Below are 26,699 nucleotides of genomic sequence, written 5' to 3'. Positions count from 1 at the left end.
AAAAAAGCACTAGTTTCATGAAGAGCACAACATAAAGCAGTGCCATTCTCACCAGTCTCAAAACAAAACCAGTTTCAACAAAAAAGCACTAGTTTCACGAAGAGCACAAGATAAAGTAGGGGTGCAAGGGGCACTCAAATGTGTAACACACTCATTCCTATATTTCACAGTTAACAATGTCTGAACAGGCTTGAGTCCAGTTTCATGGCAGAATAACCACTATACAAAGTCCAGAAGGCAGTCTTGGGGTTTTCAGTGCCTTCACGGTAACAGCTTTGAAAACTACGCAAACTTCTACCACAAAGATGGAGACATCAGATATATAAAAATGCTGGGAATTACCTATCACACCTCAGAAAACCACAATCTTAATATTCACTGCCGTCAGTGACTTTCAAGTAAACCGTATTTTTGTAGAATAAAAAACAGTATCCATAAGAATTCTATGTTTTACTTCATACCTGACAGCAATAACCAATGTGGAATTTAATATGAAGATAGACCACAAGCATGCCTATGGGTTTTGAAATATGGAAATCTGTGCGTATCTTATAAATTACACATGTGATGAAAGTGGAATTCGTATTTTAATGTGACAGGTTTAAAACAGGGTGAATTTGTTCTAGAAGATATTATGCTAAGAAACAGACAGCTAAACAGCACGTACATACTGATTTACATTTCTTGCTATATTTGAATGTGGAATGGAAGTGTGAGCCTTAAGTTCTCTTGGTCTTACATTTGACAGCTCCTTTTTAAGCCCAACTGAGGTCTTCCCTCCATGAGGTACATCCAGCTTGTTCTTTACAACTATACTACAACTGAAATTCATAATTCTCTCAATGCCTTGTTTCTTCTTCACACTGCATAGGGTGTAACGTGCTGTTTGTCTCAGGGACCGTCTCCCAGTAGTCTCCCTTAAGGTGCATACCTTGCTGTCATATGACAGTTTTGTCTAATGAGTACCTCATAAACATGAACTTTGTCACTGCTTCCTTTAGTTTTCTTGTTAGTAACATGACGCAATGAAATCTACACTTGTGGTTTTTCTTCTGGGATCAGTGGATTTGGACATGAAACTGAGGAGAATATTAACACTAAGGCTCTTGCTTCAGGATCATTGAAACTGAATGTTAAATAAAGAAAACATTAATAGGGGGTTCCACTGTCTATAGCAATACCCCAAACTCGAAAGCAATAATACTCAGAAGTTTACTCATGTAACTGAAAGGGAGGGCTGGTGAGAAGAATTTTAATATTTCATGATATATTTGGGTGTCCCCTATCAGGACCGCAACAGGAAAAAGGTCACTGAGAAGGAAGTTCATTTCTACTATATATACAACTTTCCTTGTCAGTTTCCTTATAATATATGTACACTGGGCAATCTGGACACAGGTAAGAGCAGAGGGCGAGTGACTGTGGCGTTGGGTGGAGGCAGTCACACATTAATACTACTACTGTGACGTGGCACAAAATCAATATGCACAAGACGAAATCAAGCACCAGCATGAGACGCAGGACCTGCTCTCCTACTGCAAGTCATAACAGGTAACAAGAGTTCTATCCATTGTCTGCTGTAGACTAGTGTATAGTGATGCTAGCTGGAGGGTCAGATCTTAGTTAAATCCGACACAATGTACACAATGGCCCATCTAGACTTGCACCCAAAAAAAATACAAAGGGCTATTTCTCCAGTGGTAAATCAGCCGAAAGGCACAGACAAGCACACAACTCCACACAGTTCACAGGAGCTCTACGAGTAAGTCCCACTATGCCCTTACAGCTGAGTGCCTTGGCCCCAGAATATTTTTTTGCCAACATCCATACAGTTGGTAGCACACCTGTTCTGCATTTGGGGAGTCAAGGGTTGAAACCTTGGCCTGGGGACTGGCTGCCTTGACTAATGCTTTTCATGGTTTTACTTTGCCCCTTTAACCAAATGCTGGGATAGTACCTAAAATTATGCTACCACCACTTCCTTTCAGATTCTTTCCCATTCATTATTCACTAATCATCATACCATTCGGTGGTATGTAGCCTGAGTTACAGTGTCGTTAAATAAGTCATATAAATATAAATATGTGAACACTGTCACCAAACTGGTTGATCTAGAGGTGGTGACCTAGGCTTACTTATATTCCTCAGGTGCTCGGTTTGAATTTCGGTTGGGGCACTAGCTAATCTAATGTCTTTCGTGGTTTTCCACAGTCCCTCCAGGGAAATTCTGGAATAGTCTTTCCAATTGCGCCACAATCGCTTCTGAACCCTGTCCAATTCGTCATGCACCATTCATCCCAACATTCAACGCTATACAGTGTCAGCTCCAGACAGCGTCTCTGTATGATTAATGTGTGGTCACGGTTCTTTTAGCTGACGTCATGCTCGTTCATTTCATTGGCAAAATCGGGACAATCACGTTTTGTCCACTAGTGACTACGGACTGCTCTATTCCAGATCCATTTCTTTTGTTGGTACGTCCACACCTGCAATCGATCGCGGCACACGATGGCCATGCGCACTTGCATCTCGCCACCAAAGCGTGTCCCACACACGCCGCGAGATAACAAGAGCCTGCTCGACGCAAAGACAGGTAGCAATGCGTCGCCCGGAAACAGGGCGCACGAAAGCAACACTCGCTACATTATTCATGATAAGTCATGGTCCGCGCGTCAGGTAAGGCCGTCGCTGAGCATAACACGCCCCACGCCATGAAGACGGATGGCGAAGTGGAGACAACGTTCCACTATTCTTAACCTCGGCACTGGGTTAGTAGTCAGCTTCACGACCCGGGCCGCTTCACACCTGGAGAAATTACCCCCGGTACTCAGTGGACAGGGGGCACACGGTAGCGTAGTTGGCTGAGGCACTATGCTACAAGCCGGAAGGTCGCGGGTTCGATTCTCGATGAGCTACTAAGGGAATACCCATCACTTTACGGAACCCAAAGTTTCATTACCGTGTTCTTCTAACAGCCCGCCACTGGTCTCTATCCTGAGCCAGATGAATCCAAAGTCTACCATCACATTTCTTTAAGATCAAGTTTGACATTCTCCACAGAATACTTATCGGAGCCAAAAATGGAAAAGGAGTAAAAAGGTAAAACAAAAATGTTATGTCCAATACCCTGCTTCCATACGCCTTGCAGTTTGGAGATAATTCGAACTGTTTACCTTACCGCCACCTCCAAGTAATTCTTATGCTACGGCAATACAAGGTACAGAACAGAAGCAATGTTACGCCAGCCGAACCCGCGAATAGAAGAGCAGTGGCCTACATTAAGTGACTTTCTATTTTAATTGTGAGATGCGTCGGTCAATACCCGCGCAGCTGTGCCACGACGTCTCTGCCTCCCCAAACAAACGGGGAACTGTGTGAAACAAAAGCATTCCGGTGACGCAACACTCGTCTCCATGGAAACCATGCTCACGTCCATATTAACAGCGTATAAACCAAACCTTCACGAGTAGCCCTTTGTGCCGTCTCACATTTGTCTCCTCATCTTTCTGTCAGACAGACTGTGTTCTCCCTCCTGTCCAGATTCACAACTGATTCCGAAAAGCTGAAGCCTTCTCATGTCAGTCAGGACAAGGAGGGACATACATGAATGCAAAGGGAGGGACTGGAACCCCAGTCTCCCGGTGGTAAAACCGATGGACTGAGCTGGCTCAAGATCGCGCTTCTGCATAATATCAGAGACCTCATTACACAAGACTTCAGGATTTCGCGGTGGTGATTCATATTGGGATCTTTCATTTATGACACCGAATAGTCTGGTAGGTGGCAACCAAAGCTTCGGAGGAACAAATTACTTCCATCTTCGTTTAGTGCACGGTGCCATAAGACCACAATACGAAAATCTGTTACTACTTGGTCAGTCAATAGGGGGGGGGGGATTTTGTGCTTGCCAACTCCCGTGTTTTGAAAAAAATAATTAAAATAATTTCTAAATGTGTCGCCATCTGTGTTTCAAAAGAGATCAATAACTCTAGAGCGACAGAGCCTTAGACGTACAAATTTGTATGCAATTCCTGGCTACTATCCCTGTGGGGGGGGGGTTCTGGCGACGCCCGTGAAGACACGACGCAGAAACTGACATGAACTCTGAAGAAGTAGTGCGGCTTCAAACAGGATGCCAGATACGGGGTATGGGGTGGGAGTGGAACCGCTAACCTCCCTCGACTCAACGTGATCGATGCACAGCAATGAATAATTTACAGATACGGGGGCACAGACAGACAGCACCATGTTCTCAACCGAAACGGGCTCCTGCACACGGCGGCATGTAGCTAGTGCACTATGTCTACAGCATCTCTGAAGTTGTTACCATCATCACCGAATGACCTAGAACGTTACAAAGTCACTGGAGTCTACACGGCGATTCTAAATTATTGTCGGAGTTTCCCTGGACTCTTAGTGGAAATCCCGACAATAATTTAGAATCATGTATTCCCAACATACTCGTACGGTGGGAACCAAAACCACCATTTCAGAAATCTTGTTGAACACAGAGGGCGCACTCTCAGAGATGTTTCAGACAGACTATACAGTGCCGACTGTCTGTAGGCAAAAGGCGGCCTCCGAAACGTCGTATATACCAAGCAGAGCGGTGCAGCTGCAACGCTCCAGATTCGTATTAGGGAGGTGCTCAGTTCGAATCTCGGTCGGGCCACCGACTGACTAGACCAAGGTTAATCGTGGCTTTTCTCGGTCTCTCCAGGCAAATTCCGGGACAGTATCTCTATTAGGCCACGATCGCTTCCTTACAAATCCTTTCCAGTTCATCTTCAACCATCCTTCCATTCGGCGTTATATAGTCTAGCTAGACAGCGTCGTAAGGAAACCACAAAAGAAAAAACGACGCACATCTTTCGTCACCTTACATGTATTTGTTGCTGATTAACTTGACGACGCTTACAACAGCTGCCACTGTACAGCGCCGCAACACAGATTGATGAATAATGTACTGGAGTGGCCGCGGGAGGAAATGGTTGCAGCCTGACCCGATATTTGAAGATGGAATAGAGACGACCAGAAAAAGAAACTATCAACTTAGCCACTTCCGGGTCAGGGTCTGAACTCGGCACCTCCTGAGTGCTACCAACTACTACTTTCCTAACCGCATGAAGCGAATGGTCTTTGCAATGCAGACAGCGTGTTTCTTTCTGAGACGTGAACTAAATTTTGAAGTCCTACTTTGATGCAATGCATGCTTCCAAATTAATCTATCAAGCACTCTATAGCTCCGACAAAGCAGCACATTATCACATTCACGCTTCATCTCTGGGCCCGTGCTTGGCTATTACAGAGTAAGGGGGTTTACTTACTCATGGAGCTGAGCCCTTCTGAAGGAGCCGCCAATTCTGCAGCTACTCAAGAATTTCCCAGCATTTTATGGAACCCGAAGGTTCATTACCGTGTTCACAGGAACCCTGTACTGGTCCCTATCCTGAGCCAGATCAATCCTATCTCTAAGATCCATTTTAATACAGTCCACCCAACTACGCCTTGGTCTTCCCAGCTGTCTCCTTCCTTCTGGCTTTCCCACCAATATCCTATACGCATTCCTGGTCTCCCCCATTCGTGCCACATGCCTTGCCCACCTCATCCTCCTTGACTTGATCTTTCTAATTATACTTGGAGAAGAGTACAAGTTATGAAGCTCCTCATTATGCAGTTTTCTTCAACCTCCTGTCACTTCATACCTCTTCGGTCCAAATATTCTCCTCAACACCCTGTTCTCAAACACTCTCAGTCTGAGAGAGTACTTTAGAATATGCCATTAGGAAGGTCCAGGGAACCCAGGTGGGACTGAAATTAAAGAGAGTAAAGAGGTTAGGCAGCTTAAAGCACGACAGGACCCGAGGCAGTCTAAACACGGAGAATCGAACGTCGGTCGTCCAAATAACGCGAACTTAATTTCCCTCCGGGTAACTGTCCTGGGCCATCCTGTTTCGTGGAAGTAACTGGAGTATCGATTTAGTTTACGCGCTGCACTTCTTGCGGGGATCGGGGCCAACAGCATCATATACACCTGTGATCTTCCTCAGTCTTTCCGTCTTACAACCAACCGCCTACTTGTCCAGTTCATACTATACACGTACTCGGCATGCGCAGCCATCATGCCCCTCACCTATTCCCGTTTCCAATGGTGCAAATGCACGACTCAAAAAGGCCCAGGAGCAGGTGACATGAAGTGGACTGGATCTTTTGCGTGGTTTATTTTACGGCGCTTTCGGCACACAAACTGTCAGCGTCAAATGGGTGATGAATTACCAAGATACTATCCGACATTTGCCTGGAGGGACTGAGAAAACCACGAAACCCCGTCAGGATAGCCGGCGTCCCGGCCAATACAAGTGAGAAGCATTACCGCATCACCAAAACTGCTCGATGCGCGGTTTGAAACGCGTTATTTAAATAAACGCATCATACTATAACGTACGAGGCGTTCTTTACATATTCCTCGACACGGTGAACACAAATACATATTCTCATATATAATGATCACGGTCTTCTGGAATGTGACACTGCGTAATTTGGTAAACAGATATCAGCATTTCGGCCCTGTTCTAAACAGAAGATGAAGGCAGCTGGTTGCCACCTGCCCATCTAACTACGTGACGTCACGGAGCAGGAGATTGCCGATCCACCACTCGCAATCGAAGAACTCGACGACTTCTGCCTTGACCTGTTACAGTCCTGCAAATATTTACACGGCACTGCAACCTCACGGCCTTTAACAGGAAGGATAACACACACAGCCTGGACCAGCAAGCTGACTCACGCGGCAACCATTATGACCTGTACACCAGCGGTGCTCGGTTTGCATCTCGGCAGGGACAACGCCCGTCCTGAGGCCTTCATGTGATTCGTCGGTCCATCCAGGCCACAGACGCTTTCTTCTACATCCTTTTCAATTCACTGTTATCGCCTCTGAGATACGACATCGTCGTTAGATGAACTACACTGACACATTCCGACCTGGCTGTGATCGCTCCGAAACAGTGCCTAGTCAAGAACGACGCTCCGGGGACCGAACCATGGCGGTAGAATGATCATATAGTGAGCGGAATGGATGTGTAAGGAAGCGGTTGTGGCTTATTTTGACGTATATCAGTAGGAAATCCAAGGAAAATTCGGTCAAAATAGGTCTCCAGTGCTAGATTTGAACCTGTGACTTCCCGACCACGAAGCAGGAGTGCTACCGACCCAACCGCAACGTTTGGCCCAATTACAGGCGACCGAGTCACGACGAAGAAGTTACAAATGCCGGCCGTGTGAGAAAGAAACTAGTGAAATGCTACGTTTGGAGCATCGCTTTGTATGGGGCTGAAACTTGGACACTTAGGGCAGTAGATAAGACACGCCTGGAAAGCTTCGAAATGTGGTGTTGGAGAAGGATGGAGAAGATCAGGTGGACCGATTATGTGAGAAATGAAGAAGTGTTATTTAGAGTCAGTGAGCAGAGGAATATCCTACACGAAATAAGAAAACGGAAGGCTAATTGGATTGGTCATATCTTACGCGGTAACTGCCTTCTAAAAGAAGTTATTAAAGGAAAGATAGAGGGGCGGATAGAAGTGACCAGAAGACGAGGAAGAAGATGCTGGATGGCCTTGGGGACAGAAGAGGATATTTTCATTTGAAGGAGAAAGCTCTAGATCGCATCAAAGAGACAGTGGACCTGTCGTCTTGACAGATTACAGATGAATGAATGTTGTTACTCCAGCCTCCGCGTGTACGTGTACCGGGGATAGCATCCAGTGCCCAATTAACGAATTCTGCTTCAGCATCTCGTGTAGATTATACCCCTACGTTCTGACTGCAAATATATTTTGAGCTTACAGCCTTCTGAGCCAAAAGGTCGTGTTGTACGTAGATGGGTACCAACGTTTCGGCGGAACACACTACTTCTATCCTTCGGGTACAGTACAGGCGTTCCAGGCGCACCCCATCTACGTCACAATCCAGAAGACAGTAACCATGATAACCCCACATCTGATACACACGTAACTTTACATTCATTTAACCGTTTCCATGAAATGCCCGACAGCCCAAATAAAACCACCTGACTCCACAGTGCGGATTTATCTAGCATTTAAGAAATTCGCTGTAAAATGGCTTCTTGCCACCTGTCAAACAGTCTGCAGATTTCTGTCAAGAGAAACAGTCGGCCTGTGAAAATTTTCCACACAAAACTTGTTAGGAAATGTATGCCAAGAGTAACAAATCTGCCTCTGCAATTTCAGTCCGTGAATGATGACTTCTGGTACTCTTATAAATAGCGTGCAGCAGGCGGGGCAGGCGCGCGTTGCAAAATCAGTCCGACAGTTCTCACTTATGCGCTGACGCGACGTGTCACATTTTCGTTTATCCTAGAACGTAAGACCCATAGAAGAAATGTACTGGACGTGCGTTTCGGATTTCTCTGTGCCGTCTTCTAGAAACACCTTTCGCTCCGATAAATATTTCGCGAGTTACGCTCAAGTTGAGCGCTGAAACGCGCGTAGGTCTTCACGAAAAGTGTCCTTTGCTGCTGTCGGATTTTAACCAAAATTGGAATCTGCATACAAACTTCAGTACGACATCCAAATGTCAATATTATGGAACTCTATTCAGAGATTATAGAGCAAACATGGAGAAGTAAAATTTTTTGCAGATCTCCGTTGCGCATGAGCGAAAATAATTATAAAATCAGAGACCTGTGGTGTCCAGATACCGGCTCTTGCAGGAGGCTGTACAGTCTCATTAAGTACCAAATTCTGTGGCACGACGTCAGGAAGACTTTGATCGATCGGCCGTCATGTTATTCACACAAACTATTAATTACTGATGCCCCCTCCGGCGTCTCTATCTCAATGCATACATTTCCATTCATTATGAGCCGCTAACTCTCGAGAGAATCTGTCTGTTGCCAGGCGGAGACGTCTTAATTCGCACTTGGGCCACAAACGGAAACGAACTTGATGAGATCCGCTCTATAATCGACTCGGTACTTCGCAGAATTAACATAACACTGTCACGTAATATGTGTGTGACGAAAGACGGGGTTTGAATTGGTGATTCGATTTACTGACCACTTATACACACAACCCGAAACTACAAACAATTACAGCGCAACCGCTATAATCTACACAAATCACCACAGCACCCGCTAAGCCTATTTCCAGCCTGCTATGTCTTTACCAGCCGTTCCCTGGTAGCGGCTCCTAACAGTGGAAATTCCTCAGCTTCACAACCTCCAGTACAGAACTGTCTAACAAGCGACTGACTTTGTCCCTTGTTTACATGTCGGCATGCACCACGTAGAAACACCCCGTTTCCAACACTAACGCTATTGTTTCATGCGTATTCGTTACCGCGGGAACGTGTTTACCAAGCCGTTGCCCAGAAACGGCCGTATGAACGTGTAACACTGTCCGTACACAGCAACATTTCATTACTAAAACTTCAGAACGCATGTCGTACTGCTGTCCTGTTCAGATGGGTTAATTTAGTTCGTACCACCGCATGTCATCATCATCCTATCACCACTACGTTGGTCCATTTCAGTGTCAGCATTCACGTGGCCGAGCAACCACTCCAGAGGGCTGAGTGAAGTCCTTTCGCTACACGCCATGTAGACATATGGGAAAGTGGAGGTGTCACTCCTTGTAATGTTTCTCTTTATGATCTAAAAGCTTGTGACGATGGTATACATTAATATAATTATTGTTTCTGAACATTATCAATCCTCCTGTTTTTGTTTAAAACATAACGTTTCGGAGGCTGGACTGTGTTCGTCTTCAGGTGGAACCTAATCCATTGGGCCCAATTGACTGAGAAATTCAGAAGCATCGAAAACAGTTTCAATGTCAGAACAATTTTCAAACCAAATATACGTTCCGTGGGACACTAATGAAGACTGGACCGGTTACAGATGAACAGCAGGCGTGACTGTGGCAGATGTTACATCCGGCGAAACAAGCAGACGTTTAGAAGCAAGCACTATGGAGCAAAAACATAACCTGACCTGATAAAAGGTCGGCTTGAAAAATTGAAATTGGCTCAACATGCGTGCGAAGAAGGCCACAAAGGAAAGAAGTGAAGTCTTGCAGATTGAACCAGACACTAGGCGCACAGGAAACAAAAGAAATCCGCCCACTTGTCTCTGGTCTGTCTGGTTCCATCAGTCAACCCAGCTCGGACACACCTCACGTCTGGATTTACCATTTTAACAACAGCCGTGAAACAGAGCATGGACATAGGTGCTACGCCTCGTGTGTGTGGAGTCTTTTTAATGTCTGTCCTAACTCTCGCAGATGGTTTATGCTGTGCTTGGTTTGTATATCCCATCTTGTGTTGGTGCTGGTGTCCGAAGATGCGGACTAGCTCTGTCGACTGGGCCCAGCTGAGTACGTTCCACCTGAAGACGGACACAGAATCCAGTCTCCGAAACGTTATGCGTTTTAAATAAAAAAACAGGGCGATGGATAATGTCCAGAAACACAACAATAATTGTGCTTGGCTGTCTCGTTCTTGCGCATTCTTATCCTCTGCGCTAGAAGGACGCGGTCAACTTCAGCCCGAGGGAAAAGGCCCCCGGTACAACTACTCACTGGACTGGAGGCCGGGTGGGCCGCAAAACCAGTTCAAACAACGCAGAGAAGAGAAAAATGTCTTGTTCCTGCCGGTGACGGAGCACTGATTCCTCAGCAGTCCAGTCCGCAGCCGGTCTCTGTACCCACTGATTTACCCCGACTTCCTGTTGAGCGGTATTTTAAAATCTGTTCTGGGAGTTTGCACGTTCATTCGATCGACTGCTGAACTCAATAATTTCTGTGTACATTCTTCCTTCCAAGGAATAAATTTCGAGCTCCTCCAAAAGGTCTTGGTATGGCTAAATATAAATTTTACTTTGCGTAAACTTTCACGTAACTTCGCAGATTTCCTCCGGGGCGAATTTTAATACAAAAATTTCTTCATACTATCATCTATCGGGCGCATTAAATTCTACCACAAACGGGTTTACTCGTACATATGGTAAACATTTTAATACATATAGGGGCACGCGATTTTCGACAGCAGATGTCGTGACTAGCTTTGCAGTTTGTACTGCGCGTTTATATCTTGCAGTCTATTAACCCTAACAGTGCCAACATCGATTATATCGACAAAAAAAAAACAATGCAGGAAGTACCACGGTCGATAAGATCGATTCTTCGTATCCAAATATATCCAGCATTATGCTGCCATACACAACTGTCCCTCTGTGGGAAATGGGGAAACTACGCCAGAAGCGTCGGGAAATATAACGTTCCGTTTCCGAAAGACCTAACTGAATATAAATCTATATAGAAAAAGTTATGGACATTTATGTTGGAAAAAAGTATTCGAGACGTAATTATCCTTAAAATAATTTACGATGTATTTATTGGATGTCCAATGAAAGTTAACGTGACTAAATTGGCCCCTCGGTAAGTAGGGCGTAATTTAAAATATCTTTACGAAGTAATGAGCTTTTAAACTCGGCAGTCCTGACTTGTACCGTGACTGAAAACGGAGCAGACGTAAGGCTTTAACGTCTTTCAAAAGTGCGATATGAAATGTGAAGTTTATTGTTAACATTGGAGCCGGGATAGCGACGGGCTACGGGTTGGACGACCGAGCGTCAGAGTTGAGTCCCGGTAGGGTCAAAATTTTCTTTTCTCCACGTCGTCCAGACTGACTCTGGGGCTCAACCAGCTTCCTATCGAATCTCTACCGGTGGCTCTTTCCCCGGGGTGAAGCGGCCGGGGCATGAAGCTTACCACTCACCTCCAACTAGTGCCGAGGTCAAGAAAAAAACTGGTTCTGTACATCCACTCCCCCATACGTCTTCATGTCGTCGTGCTTAATTAGTTAAGCATAGGGACAACTTTACTTACTTTTAACATGAGACAAAAGTGCCAAATACGATTTAAGCCATTATTCTTGCGGGCACTGAAGGCATACGGTTTACAATCAGTTTAACGAAGCCGTCAGTAACGTTGACTACAAGTGTCGAATGGCTGACTATGAATAATGAAATGGGAAGAGTGTGGAACGAAGTGGGAGTGGTCTAAATTAAGGCATGGGGACCGTAACAAGAACGGCTGTGCTGGCGAAGACCACCAGAAATTTACCCGAAACCGACAATAATGGAAACGTTACTAGTATATGGAGGAAAGCCCCAAAGCACCTTCTGCCGTTATTTGGCTTATTAAAATTAGATTTTAAAACACTAGGGGCGTGCGTGGACTGCGAGTCACCATACGGTGTCTTTCGGCCACTCGGCTTTACTTACAGGGCAGATCTGCTAGTATTATATACAACAATGAAATAGGGAGATCACAAGAGATCCATTTTAACGCATCCTTCCCCATATTCATGAAGCACTGTCACACCACACGCATCATATCATAATTCAAATTACTTACATCGACTGGCATTTAGACCGTTAACATTTTAACGGGAAACTGTTAAGGACAAAACTGGTCACAAGTATCTCAATTCAACTTGAAAAGTTCTAGAGAGACAGCAATATTTATATTAAAACACTGAACTTGTCAGAATAACAGCAGCATGCACTAAGCGATGCTGCTATCTAGAGGCAAGGATATCAACAAGAGCTGTGTATACAAATAAACTTCGACAAAAATACCTAAACTCTATTATCTTTCTTCGATTTCCTTCAGTCACAAGCTGGCCAACTGCAGCAGTCGGTGGCTGCCTCATCCGGTCCTCAGAAACAAAACGAACACTTGACAGATTTCATTAATGGTTATTATTTCCATATTCCCACCACGCACATTTTTGCGGCCTTCCCTTGTATTAATACATAGAGTACGTTATTTTGGAGTATTTCGAAATCAAGAAATGGATGGAACATTTCAAATAACACTCCCCATCTCTAACTACATTTTCAGTTGATAACCCCTCCAGTGACCCAATTTTAATCAAAATTTCACTGTATGCTTTCATCAACGGAAATTTGTTTACGGAAAATGTCGAGACTGCAATTCCGACAGAGGCATGGGTACCTCTCACTGCCATCTGACAGTCATATCTGTGATTACTACTAATACTGCTTGTTCGGGTAGAAAACTTATTGAACAGCCTGGCATATCGAAGCTCACACATCACGGCTCAGGCGTCACTTGAAGGTATCCATGCAACGGGCCGTGGAGGCCCATACGGTTGTGAGATGTCGAGGCTCACACATTTTCTAGAAAATCGACTCAAAATGGCGGTGAGGTACCATCGTACCCGATGAATTTCCCTCAGTCACCCCGAAAGGCTGCCAGGATAGCTCACCCTTTTAAAACACGGTGTCAATTGTTTGTGCCACCCGATTTAAAATTTAAAAGCTCTGAATCCTGTCCACGCAGTATATGTATGTGTTTCGTGTGTCACAAGAAATGGCGACTTTCTGTCCCTGAACAGCATTAACGGGTTGGTCTCTGTGATTGGGATCGCAGCTACTTCTCTCAGAATTATTTTGAAGAATTTCAGGCTTCAAAGCCACAAAACTGCCTACGTCTGCTCCATCGCATCTTGGCAACATCCACCACTCCTAACAGTGTCTTAAAAACCCAAATAGCTATCCAAGTTTATGCGAAATTCCTCTATCCCGTGCACAGATTAAGAACGCGTGAAGCTACACCTCCATTCTCCCATATGTCTACATACTAAGCACAGGTACACTTTCAAATTCATCTAATTCATGTACACGCGTTATGACGTTTGGGTGGACAAAGGCCTGCCAGACAACACCTCCAGGCCATCCCTTCGCTGCACATTAAGATATCATTAGAACCATCTGATGTCTGTGTATACATCAATATTATATAAAACATATTATAAAGAGCGAGAGAGAAATTGGGGGGGGGGACACGTCAAGCTGACGGCCTGGTACATCGTCTCTAGCACGCAACTCATCCAGGACCTGAGCAATGCTCACTAGCCTGGGTGTTGGTGAACGAATTCCTTGACACACGTTAGGCATCGAGTTCTGTTAACCACCGAGAAAGGAAATCGTCGAATACTGGTTTTCTGATTAAGTAGCATACTACGGAGAATTGTAGGGGCCGTCATTTCTGAGTAAGGGGTTTAACTGTCATGGGTTCAATTTGGCCAACAGCTTGAGAAGCACGCGGTGGCAACTTGCAACCTGTGAACCATCCCAGTGTTTGCTTGAAGACAGAAGAAAACCCGTGTCGAGATGACATATTATAAACGTTCCTGTTTCCTGCTTCACACAGCGGACCTGACAGGGGACGCTCAAAGATATTATGAAATTTAGCCCGTACTCTTCTAATATGTATGTAGCCACGGCTGTTAAAGCGATTCGCAAGGATTAGAGAAAGGTTTCAGATGTGAGTTCTCATTCTAACTGCACACATGAACTTAATTTCCTAATATCATTGTTAGTCCTCGTGTGACGTTCTAAAATTTAAGTTACCCCTATGTTTAACTAATTAAGCAGCACGCCATAAAAACGTACGGGGAAATGGAGGTATCTCGGCACTAGATGGATGTGAACGGTCAGCTTCACTCTCGGAGAAACAGCCCTCGGTACTACTGGATAGGAGGATGTGGGTCCCGGGGCCGGTTTGGACGCAATGGAGAAGGAAAATGTTCTTTGTCTCTGCCGGGAATAAAACCCGGTTCTTCCATTGTCCAGTCCGTGACCTAGTCGCCACACAGACTAAATAAACTACCTCGGCACTGCCATGTACCGTGATGATTACAGAAACAACCACAACCCGGGTGAGGAAGGGGCACTGTCATTTGTTCACTGCTCTCAGTAGCTCAGGCTACGTAACATCAAGAGAAAGGCTGATTAGTGAATGGTGAACTGGTAACGATACGGAAGGAAGCAGTCGTAGCCTAATTTGAAGTACCAGCCACGATTTGCCTGGAGGGACTGAGGAAACACACGAAACTTTTGAATCACTGATGTTAAGTTTACGAGTAGCCTCAGTCGGGCCAGCAGGTTTCTGGACCGAGTTTTGAACACGGGACCTCAGGAGTGGTCCGCTCGAGCGCGACGCCGGTGACAGCCACTGTCACAGCGTCTTGTGGACAGACGGAAGCAGTCGTGGCCTATCTCACGACACACAATTAACACTGCACTGATAACACACCTTCAGACGGGGTCGAGGCGGCGTCTCGGTGCCCTGCTGCTGCATGCTGTCGGCTCCGGCGCTAGACCCGCACTAACGGCTAGAGCGTCACAACATGGCGGGCAGGCATGTTCACTGACCCGACGGCGAGTGCGCGCGGCACACGGCGGTAACTGTTGCGTTCGGGGAAAAGAAAGGAACTGTGCTTCGTCCGGGCTCTCGCCGAAATCAATCCGCGGGTTCTGCGGGCCATTTCGGCCTGTGCGAGATCCGAAATCCTGTCCGAACGTCTCAAACGCCCTATACAACTCAGTCCTTGAGAATCCAACAGTTACTCAACTGCTCAAAAACTCGCCAGTTTGTATGGAGACCAAATGTTCGTTACAGTGCTCACAAGAGCCCGTCACTGGTCCCTGTCCTGAGACACATGAATCACGTCCTATCTCTAACATCAACTTAATGTGATCACTTTCATAGTACCTGGAGAGTACAAATTATGAAGCTCCACATTATGTAATTTTCCATTTTTCTGTCACTTCCTCCCCCTTACATCCAAATAGTCTCCTGAGAAACCTCTTAACGAGAACGACTAAATTTCACATCTATAAAAAACTACAGTCAAATATTAATTCTGCATATTTTAAATTTTACTATTTTTTATTAGCTGGGAAGGCATAAGATTCCGTACCGAATGGCAAAAATCATTCCCATAATTTAATTTGTCCTTAATTTCTTCGTGAATGGAATTTTGGTTTGTGTTGTTACAAAATATTTGAACTCAGCCACACTCCCAAACATCTATGGGTCAAATTCCCTACGGATTGCTTCACATGCCCTAAAACGTGTAGGCATATCAGCCCTTATATGACCAATTTTACTGGGCGACCAAGTGACTATCTTACGATGAACTACTGCAAACAGGCGCACGACAGTTTGTACGCCTAATAAGTTATATGCAGGACTGGAAAAGGCGTGCTCTATAATGACAAGTTCTCTGAAGTGTGTTAAGCTTACTTCAAACGAAATTAAAATTAGTGGTCTCATACCAAATTTCAACAAAATCTGTGTTACTGTTTAGCCTATGGTGTCCATAGGAAAGTCCATTTATGTCCTTAGGAAAACTGGGCTCCACAACGAACCAACATGCCTGAACATCAGAACTCCCAGATAATGTACGGTGGAAGAATCCAATACCAAATTTCAACAAAAAACAGTTTCTGGAATAGCTGCATGGCCTCTAAATATGACCTCCTTCATTGTTCTGTAAAGAACGCCTAAACGTGTAACTTTTTTGTTTCCGACCGCGGACCTAATATGAAAGATTCAAAGACATAATGATAATGAAATTTCCTCCGTTCGGTTGGGTTACTTCACGGTGCTGTCAGCAGCTAGGCCATATAGCGTCGAATGGCAGGATGAATGATGTATTGCAGTGTGTGCTAGCCATTTGCATGGTGGGACCGAGGGAAACCATGAAAACCCTGTTAGGATAGCCAGGATCCAACAAAGCATCTTCAGAATTTATCCCGGCATTTGCCTAAGGAGGTCAGGAACACCACTAAAGCCTTTGTGAGGATACCCGGCCTCCTGACCGAGAAGACAACCGGGGGTTTCCCGAACACGAAGCAGAACTGCCAACAACTCAGCCGTGATGCTGGCACCTGAGACACACAATAGGAGTAGCGGAACGCACTAGGAGAGCAGTCTTGCTGTGAATATTGCTACCGGACTACACTAAGCATTACAGAAGACAGTATACTCTTCAGTCACCGCTGTGACCTGAACAGAACCAAAATCCTTATGGATGAATCCAATTTTGCTGTCCACATCGCGTCACGCGATAATCTACAGCCCCCACACGTATCGAATTCGCTTTCGCCATCCTGGAACGACGCCTCGGAACAGTGCCCGGCTCATCGGCTCAGAAAATTGTGAATGAGAATGTCGACATCCCCCACAGCAGAGGGAAGTCACCCTCAAGAATATCACTTTGTCCCAATTAACCTAACCCTTTATAGCCCAGTGGTTACTGTATGTACCACCTGCTTCAACACGCTGAACTCTGCATTTTGCCCAGTGTGTATCTGTGTGATCCTCACAATAAGAAGTGACTGCTTCCCCAAACATTAACCGGTTGGTCCTTGTAGCAGAGATTTGATTTGTTTCCTGTGAGGTACGAACTGAATTCTTATATATTTAGAAGAAATTCTGTCTTTAAAGGGTTAATACAAGATCACATTAACAGAATAAATGGCGCTGCAGTAGCGACAGCAGAAGGAACTAAAGCAGTACCCTGGGATGATTCCGCGAGATAATTTGTCTCACTTCCGCGACTTCATGACTGTACTGTGAGGAAACAAGCCGCGTCCGTATAGTTCAATCGGACCGCGGACCTGCCACTGGTTACTGCGAACACTTTCTCCTTTAACTCCTTATGGCACCGTGGTAACTATACTGTCACGTATAGGAGTCACTATAGACGGGGTTTGGGTTAGTGAATTGATTTATTGGCCACTTACACGACGCGGAACTACAAGAAATGACATCTCCACCGTTAATCTCCACGATTAAAATCACCACAGCATCCGTTAAAGACTTTTCCAGTTGTTCCCTGGCATCGGCTTCTAACAGTGCAGTTTCTTCAGCTTCACGCGCTCGGGTTCTTTCTTCACAGACTCCCATGAAGAACTGACTTTGTTGCCCCAAATGTCTTCAAGATAACTCCTCGGGACAGAACACGCAGAAGCACACCATTTCCGACAGCATGTCTATCGTTGCGAGACGATTCGTTGCTACGGGAACGTGTTCACCGAGCCCTTGCCTAGAAATTGTTTGGAAAATTTGCCTATATCGTGGTCGTCGCATAGTAACGGCTCTACACGCCACAATATGTACCACCCACTCTAAAATACAGACACTCTACAACATATTGTGGTTATGTGATTCATGCGTTTCCTGTGAGTAATGAACTGAACTTTTAATTATTTACATAACCTTCAGTCTTCAAAGGTTTAAATACAGGCTCCTAAAACCAGTCATCTCGAAGGAGAACCAGAATTATCAACACTGCTAAGACCGCTTGTCTCGGCAATCCTAGACTAATGCTCAACCCATCACAACCTCCTGGATCTAAGCATCTTAACAGTAGCAGATGCCCTGTGTAACCCATAAACTATACTTAAAATGGCCAGCCTGCTGATGGTGTTGCTAAAGCCGTAATTCCATAATTATGACTGGTATTTAGTGTTCATGTTGCATTTCAATCACTGTCAAAACCTACAAGTAGTTCAGCAGGTTAGTATAGTTTTATAGTACTATTTCACTTTTAATTTGTGTGCTGTGTTTTGTTTGAACATGTTTATGTGTGTTATTTGTCTGTTGCCTTATTGTAGTGTTTGTTATTTGTCTTTTGTCTTATTGCAGTACCACTGCCATGGTGAAAACCCATTTGCAGTTAAATAATAATAATAATAATAATAATAATAATAATAATGTTCATAAAAACACTGCAGATTGCAAGACCATGGACTTAAGGAAAACAGAGTTACAGGAACCATGGATACTACCAGTACTCATCAAGGCCGAAGTTCCCTGTTCCTTCAGTGAACACACACACACAAAGTAAAAACGTTACATAAAACAGTAATATAAAAAACATCAGAAAAATCTGAGTAGTAGTAAACCGGCTCTGTACAGTTTACAGCATTGCCTCTGGCTAATGTCAATCTTTCAGTGTAAGCTCACATATCCTTCTGTGTGTACAGTAATTAAAACTGAAAACCAATGAATACACAAAACTAGATACAAATGGGAAACAACACATGAAATCTGGTGTATCCAAACCGTGTCAGTGAGGGACTGACACAGGTGCTAACTGAAATGATCACAGGATTTAGCTAATCCTGATCAGAGAACCTGAGTGTCCAAACCCTAAGTGCCATTTCCATCCTCACACCCAGCCTCCCCAAGATCAACCTTAATTTTATATTTACACCTCCTTGCAAGTGAGTCTTCCAAGAAATTCTCTCACCGCAACTGTGTCTGGGTTCCTTATCACTTGAATCCTAGACACTTGCCCAGGTCATCAGAACCTTCTTGACCTGCCAAGTGACCTGTGTTAAGTTATGTCCTCATGCAATATCATAATTATCAATATGATTCATCCTTCTCAGATTCAAATAAGACAGACGATGTAACAGCAATATTTATCTGAAATAGACGGGGGTGTGCAGATGTTGTCACTCTGTCCATGGGTCAGAATGCAAAGTCCAGCTTCTGTGTTGTGCCAGTATAATGTTACATTTCTCAATTTAGAAACATGTTCTTTCCATCTCTTATATCCATTAACTTAATTATGCATAGCATTAACATCAAATATAAGTCAAGATCTGAATACTATTAAGGGTAAAATCAGTGGCTGTTAAGGAATAAGACAACCTTCAAGAGTAACTAAGAGGCCTTACTGAAGACTTAGGTAATATAATTGCTTACATGTTTTGATTCCATAATACCATCTTCTGAGGCTCAAAAGTAAACTCCAAAAACAAGAATCGGGAATGCAGTTAATTTTAGAAGTGTGTGAGCCTCTGAAGATGGTGCTACGGGACTGAAACATGTTAGATCATCATATTAACTCAGTCTTTATGGTATGCAACCTATTGTGTATAATTCACTAAAGGAATAGCCTACACAACAATAAGGTCAGAAAGCGAATGAGAGAGAACTGCTACACCGCAGGAACTGCATCTATACACAATATTAAAAACCTGAACATCCCAGCAATATATACACACAACATGAGAAACATATGGAGAACAAGCTCCACCTCACGTTTAACAGAAACTTCCACCCGGAAAAAAAAAACCGGCCTAGAAAGCAACAGAAAGATCTCAACACGCAGTTCCCCATGTCACAATATTAATAATATAACATGATAATATCATTACATGTTAAGATACATAGCGGTTACAAAAACTTAGATGTACAATATTGACTATTATTAGCCATATTAACTAGGAATTAAAACTGTAATTTGTTTTTAATTTTACATCTTTTAGTTCATTTACCTGTTCAATATTATGTCAAGTTTTAACTATTTTAAATATCAAAGTGTATTATTAGGATAGTCTTGTACAATGATACAGAGACAATATGAATTCAGATTGAATAAAGGATGGAACTCAGGAATCTGACACCAAGTATTCATGTATGCCTGAGGATGACCCAGTTAAGGGTCAAAACATGTATTGGAGGTATCAACAGCAAAATAAAGCAGACGTTGACAGGATAGTGTTTATCTTGTTTGTTTTCTGAACTTACTGTTATGCAGACTGCTTCAAATCATATTCTTTCAGTGATATCAATTCAAGTTTTTATCAAAGCTTGTTAACTTGATGGCTGCCTTGTTCCTTGACAATACAAAGTGAATCAACATGTCTCATTGTAAGATAAAGTAACTGAACTCATCACCTAAAAGTACAGAGAAGATGTGAGGACCTCATAGTGGAATTAAAGTTACAGACTTCTGGGAGGATGCAATGTAACCTGGTAAATAGCTACCGATTTTTGGGAGGAACCTGCTGCATCCATATTCAGGATAAACTCTTCTATGTCAGATCATGCATGTTCCTTTCCACATACATAACTGTAATGTTTATGAGGCACTGCCTCACAGTGAAATCTGTCACATTTAAGTCCTGCTTGTATAAGCCTGGATGTATCAGTTGGTGACATATTTGGCACAGAGCTCAAACGCAGCACAAGCATTATGTAGCATTTTTCCCAGTTCACCTCATTCTTTTACCCTGAAGATGGACGCAACAGGTTCTTCTGTTTACTCATTCTACCTCAATATGAAGAGAACAGGTTCCTGTGATCTGGTGAAATACACTTACCAACCTACACATTTTCACATACAACATAAATAAAATCCTCATGAAAGGAGAATAATCCTCCTTACTGAACATATACACAATTTTAGTGTGTCTAACGTCAAACCTGTCGAGAAAGGAACGAGAATACACTCACCGTCCTGCTATGCCAGCATTCTGGACCTCCTGCACAAAGATCCCAAGCTCTCCCTTTTCCTCACTCCGCAAGCCGACTACACTAAAACCGAGGCTGCTCCCTTCTGGCTTGAACAACTGAAATGTGACAACCGCACCCACACACCTCAAACTCAGTATTATCCGTTTTGTGGAAATGCAAGCTTCCATAATTTGTAGGAATGCAAATGGATAGAGTTACCTACTTTACAGAGATCTTAATGCTAAGATCAACTGAAACCAACATTTAGTTAAAAGAAAAAATTTCCATATAGTTGTGTCTGACTAATGCTAAGATCAATTGAAACCAACATTTAGATAAAAGAAATAATCTCCATAGTTGTGTCTGACTGATGAATGTGACTTTCCTTTTCTAACACCAGGAAACCCAGATGGCTTTATTATGGGCTACTACTTCGATACTTCCACCACAAACAAAAAAATGAATGTACAAATATCTTGTTTTGTACAACATGAGTCTTTTGGATGCCATCACCACCACTCCCAGAATTAACACTCAAATTGTCCCCCTTCCTCTACTAATCATGTGCAGTCCACACACACTTCAATACCAACACCAGGCTGACTGCTGTGGCCTATGTCAACCAGTGCCCCTTAACTCAATCAAACAGAATGGCTGACTATGTTGCATTGTAGTTGAAATAAAGTCACTTCTTGATGTACGTCTGTTACCAACATCTACTTCCAAAGCATCAGGCAAAAGAGAAAAATGCAATGGAAACAGCAGTGACAATGGTAAATGACAGCCAATGCCCACACACAATACTGCTCTTAAAGCAAGCACTGTTACAAAACACCTGAGTACACACTTGGTGCTCACGCAGTATGGATGGCATGCATACACAAACATGTACTAAGGCCGACATTCTCTCCCTGTATCCTTCTCAAGGTCTCGTGTCGCTCACATTCTCATGCACACCAACATCCCCAAAACACATCTCAGTGATTCACATGCAGACGGACCTACAGTCAAGTCAGGGATCAATAATAATGAAGTATGCAGCTACCACCTCCCAAGTTACGTAAGTAAACATGGTCTTATGACAGAAGGGAAGTGTGCAGTGTAGCACCCTTGAACCCCCATTATCTGTGCACATTCTTCCCCTGGCCCAAGTGCAGTCTCACTGCATTGTGTGAGCTTTAATCAGCAGAATGAGCCATTCATTTTATGGACAGAATGTGCACTATGCAAGTGTGAGTGGGCACATGACAAGCTATATAATTTGGAGCTAACACTCAGCAGTCAAGGGAACCAAGGGCCCTCAAGCATGAGTGTTTCAGGCCAAAGCACCAACAGGCTTTTGATCACGCTGGATTTGAGGTTCTCACAGCAGTGACTAAGAAGAGTAACATCTTCTGGGATTTCCATCTTTCCATCTTCAGTGTCAAAGAGTAAGCCAAGCTAAGAAGTAGCATGAAGCTGGCAACAAGAAGAGTCTGTTCTTGCTTTGGGCCTAGTTCTTCCTGGTTCCTTATTTGGCTTACTCTTTGACCCTTTGGTATGTTCTCAGTTTAACACCTCACATTCCATGGTTAGAAGGGTAAGGGCCATTCCAATGAATCCAAAGATGGCGTTAGTCTCGTCATCATTTTGGCCATCTTAAATCTCATCACCTCCTTGCTAGTAGCAGGGAGTCAACCCTGGAAGGCAGTCTGTCTGCATTCTTTCCCAATTTTTAAATGCTGTTGGTATCCTTGCATCTCTTCAATTACACCTGTAGTAACTTCAAATCCTTCCCATATGTCATGATTCCTTTGGTGATACATTCTAGTGTGATCTGACAATATTTTCAAAAAACCACCTAAACCTAAATTTTTAATAGCCTTTAATGATGCATACTGTCAATGTTATTTAAGGTGATCAGATATAGCTAGACTTACTATTCGTGTGGATGATGCAGACTACTGACAACCTGATGTCAGTTCACCTGAAGGGACAGATATGTTGGGAGACCTGCATGAATGGTGTTCACGACTGAGGAGAAGGCCAGGGGTTGAACTGGAAGGTGTTGGAAAGGAAACCATGGAGGCATGCAGATGGAATATTCACAATTAAAGTAAAAAATTATTCATGTATAGATAAGTTGGAAAGGACATGGAAAGTGACAACCACAACCTCTCTTCAACATGTATAACCCTAATATCTGATCAGAGGAACCAAGTGGGAAAGAAGGAAACAAATTTGGGAGGTCAGGTGGTGTGTGAAGTGTTTGTTTACTTATAGTCGAAGAAATCAGAAACTCGGACCATATGGCATCAAATAGCATAACTGGAACTGGAAAGGAGAAAGTGGTTATGACATTTCCATGGAAGGACTGAGGAAAACCATGATCACAAGCCTCAGTCAGGATAAGGAACTGCGGTGTGAGCATGCCAGTGGGTGACATCCTCCCTGCATTCCTCTCGTTTCACTGGACCTATCCGCATCTTCACTTTCCCGTGCAGCTCACTCTGCTACCCTGCAGACAGGAGGTTCCTTTGGAACACTGGTAACTTTCTGCTATACTCCCAGTAATCTTCACGTAACATTTATTTTATGTCTGAGGCACTCTGAGTGTCTACTACACTACATTTGCCAACTTTAGCATATAGAGGGTGTTGTGTGGTAAGTGCAACGCATCCCCACAGCTGTTAATTTTCGTCAGTCGGTATAGTTCTCTTGCAGACTAAAACCATGGAGTTAGTTTCATCACCATTATTAGTCCTTGGAACCTATATGGCATGAGTCAGCATTCTCTTCTAATATCCATTTCACTAATATATCTTTCATTTTGGTTACACAGTTTATAATGCTATTATCATCTAGACAGGACCTGAAACAGGGTAGTCAGTAAAGTGACTGGATATGGGTTGGATGATTGAGGGGTCAGAGTTTGAGTCCTGGTAGGGTCAAGGATTTTCTCTTCTCCATGTCATCCAGACCAGCTCTGGGGCCCACCATCTCCTATCAGATGGGTACTGGGGGCAAAGCAGAATGGATGTGAAGCTCACCACTCACCTTCAACTAGTGCTGAGGTCAAGAAAACACGGTTCTATACATCCACTACTACATACACCTTCATGGTGTAGTGCTGAATTAGTTAAGCACAGGGACAACTTTGCCTTTTTTTACTTTTATTATGTAGACTATATAGCATTGCCTGGTATGACTGGTACATGGGGAAGGACTTGGAAGGAAGCAGACATGATCCAACTGATACATCATCTCAGCATCTACATCGAGGGACTGTAAAGAACCTGTCTGGATAGCCAGTGTCCTGGCCAAAATTTGAACTGATCACCACCTGAATACAAATCTAGAGCATTACCAATAGACAAAGCTGTTCTGTGATACTGTCTGTATCCATGTTGGAATTAACTTCCTTGTAGTACAACCTGTGCCAAGTTCTAGACACTAAGACAGCAACAACACAGAACTTCAAGCCAAAATTAAGTACATGCCTCATAGCAGAGGGGTATTCGGAAAGTAATAAGACTAACCCACCGAACTGTTTCACTGCAGCAGCACTTGAGAACACATAATTCTAATTCCCCCTGTTGTATTTGAGGCTCTCATCAATGTGGTCCAGTAGTTCTGTGATATTTCAGAGGAACGCACTGCAAGCAACCTAGAAGCAAGAAGAAAACTTGCTGCCTGCTTCTTGCTGGTTACTTGCTTGGCTTAATCCTTGACTCTATAGATGGAGGCAGCATGTTCCTCTGAAACACTGGCAAACTTATACCAGACTACAGGTCATTACAATCCAGAGGGCTACAGTACTCTTAATAATCGCCATGCTCTCACGGACTGGGCAAACTTAATGTTTTAACCAGCTCAGTGTCCTCTCTCTGGCACCTCCTTGGCCTTCACCTTGCTCACTGTGTAGTAGGATTGTGCCTTCATCCCACTCTTAGCCACCTGCCTTCACCCATATTTTTGCATATCTTCCTATACACAGTAACCTCTAGAACTTGTTGTTCCTCACATCTCTCCGTGTCAGGACTTGAAAAGATTTCCTAAATATTTGAATTCACACACCTTTTTCACAGGTGTATTATCTCATACTAGAATACGTATGTAAAAGAACAACTGCAACTGAAAACCAGACCTGAAGTAGATAAACAAATTCCAAAATATCTCATCCTTGGCAGCAAACTCCACCCACTGGAAATGCGTTGTGTTGACAAGAATATGATAAATGTTGTCTACACTATTATCTTATGCAGTCTTGTGTCTTACCAAGTCTGTACCTTTCTATATTTTTTTTCTTCTTTAATAGAAATTTCCATACGAAATTGTTTCACTGATTTAAGTACATGCAAATTTCTTTGTACACCATCTGTTGTTTCTTTTTAGGAACATAAGATAGTTCAAAGAGACCTGTTTTATGTAGGTTATTTAAAGATGCTGTCATGGTCAAAATTATATAGCAAAGAGCAAAGAAATCATGTGATCAACTGCATATATTATATACTCAAATTCTGTTTTCCCATGATTGCTTTTAATTCATGTTTCATTGATTTTCTCTTACTTCTTCGACCCGTACATCATGAATAGGACGAGAAAACGGCACAGGAATATCTATGAGTGTTAACAGCTCAGACATTCACCATCATCATGTAACACACGCTTAGCAATTCCGACAGTCTTCATTATCAGCCAGGATCATTGGAAGATGTGTATTCTGGAATTATGCCAAGTACTTTAGTATATGAGTATCAACATTTCTGGGGAACCTTATGCCTCCAGCTTCAGGGTGAAGACTGAAGCAAGAGATTCCTCTGAAACCATGTACCACACTATATAACGTCACATCCCACAGGAGTGCAGTCATGATATTCACCAGTGTGATAATCTCAAATCTAACAAAGGTGTCAGGACTGATAAATAAACAACACATCACAGTTCAAAATGTTGCAACGAGGAAAGGGAAAATCAATCCTGTCTTGCCCACCAAATCTGGCTTCATGAATCTTCTTCATTTCATGATTAAGAACATTTCATGCGTGACTGATTTTCTGACTAAACAACAATGTGATGGTGTACCATGAAGTCCCTCTGATTGATGTGTTCAGGAAATGAGACCAGTGAACAGTGAGCCATTCTCAGCGTTATCAGCTGTCCTGCCTTACTAGCTCATCTGGTACTTCCTCCTTTCATTCCCATATTGACAATACCTACCCTGCCTTCCATTCCCAACATAGCTGAGTCATCTGCTCCTTCCCATCAGTCCAATTCTTTTGTCCTTTTGAGCAAACAGCCATTCAGCCTTGAGCAAACAGCCATTCAGCATCTTTGTGTGATGTCTCAATGACTAGCAAGATGTACCACTATATTACTGTTTGGTGTGCCACACTGCACCAAAAATTATGTTTCACTTTGCATCATCTTGAGTTCCCATGATTGGAGAGAGAGCCCTTGCTGTGCAGACAGACTGGGGAAGCAACTGTGCAATTCTGCACTGTGCACAAAGAAGTAAAAGTATTTATTTAGTCTGTGGCAAGGTAGGCCTGTTTACTTTCAGAA

At 43.5% G+C, this 26,699-nt stretch overlaps 1 protein-coding gene across 12 annotated transcripts in view; it reads right to left on the bottom strand.

Annotated features, from left to right (window-relative positions):
* Positions 1 to 26,699, bottom strand: part of LOC111863250 (multiple PDZ domain protein) — a 150,410-nt gene that overhangs the window by 113,726 nt on the left and 9,985 nt on the right. For all 12 annotated transcript variants that reach the window (XR_002842565.2, XM_023849394.2, XM_023849391.2 and 9 more), the window contains one exon: positions 21,156 to 21,271. Coding sequence is in view for 11 of the 12 variants with exons in the window: in XM_023849394.2 (XP_023705162.1) it covers positions 21,156 to 21,271 (116 nt within the window). In the remaining variant the exon portion in view is untranslated. The remainder of the gene's footprint in view (positions 1 to 21,155; positions 21,272 to 26,699) is intronic.

This window comes from Cryptotermes secundus, unplaced genomic scaffold (assembly GCF_002891405.2).
Source record: "Cryptotermes secundus unplaced genomic scaffold, Csec_1.0 scaffold929, whole genome shotgun sequence".
In the NCBI taxonomy this organism is placed as follows: Eukaryota; Metazoa; Arthropoda; class Insecta; order Blattodea; family Kalotermitidae; genus Cryptotermes; species Cryptotermes secundus.
The sequence above is the reverse complement of the archived record's forward strand: the minus strand, read 5'-3'. Positions and strand labels throughout refer to the sequence as shown.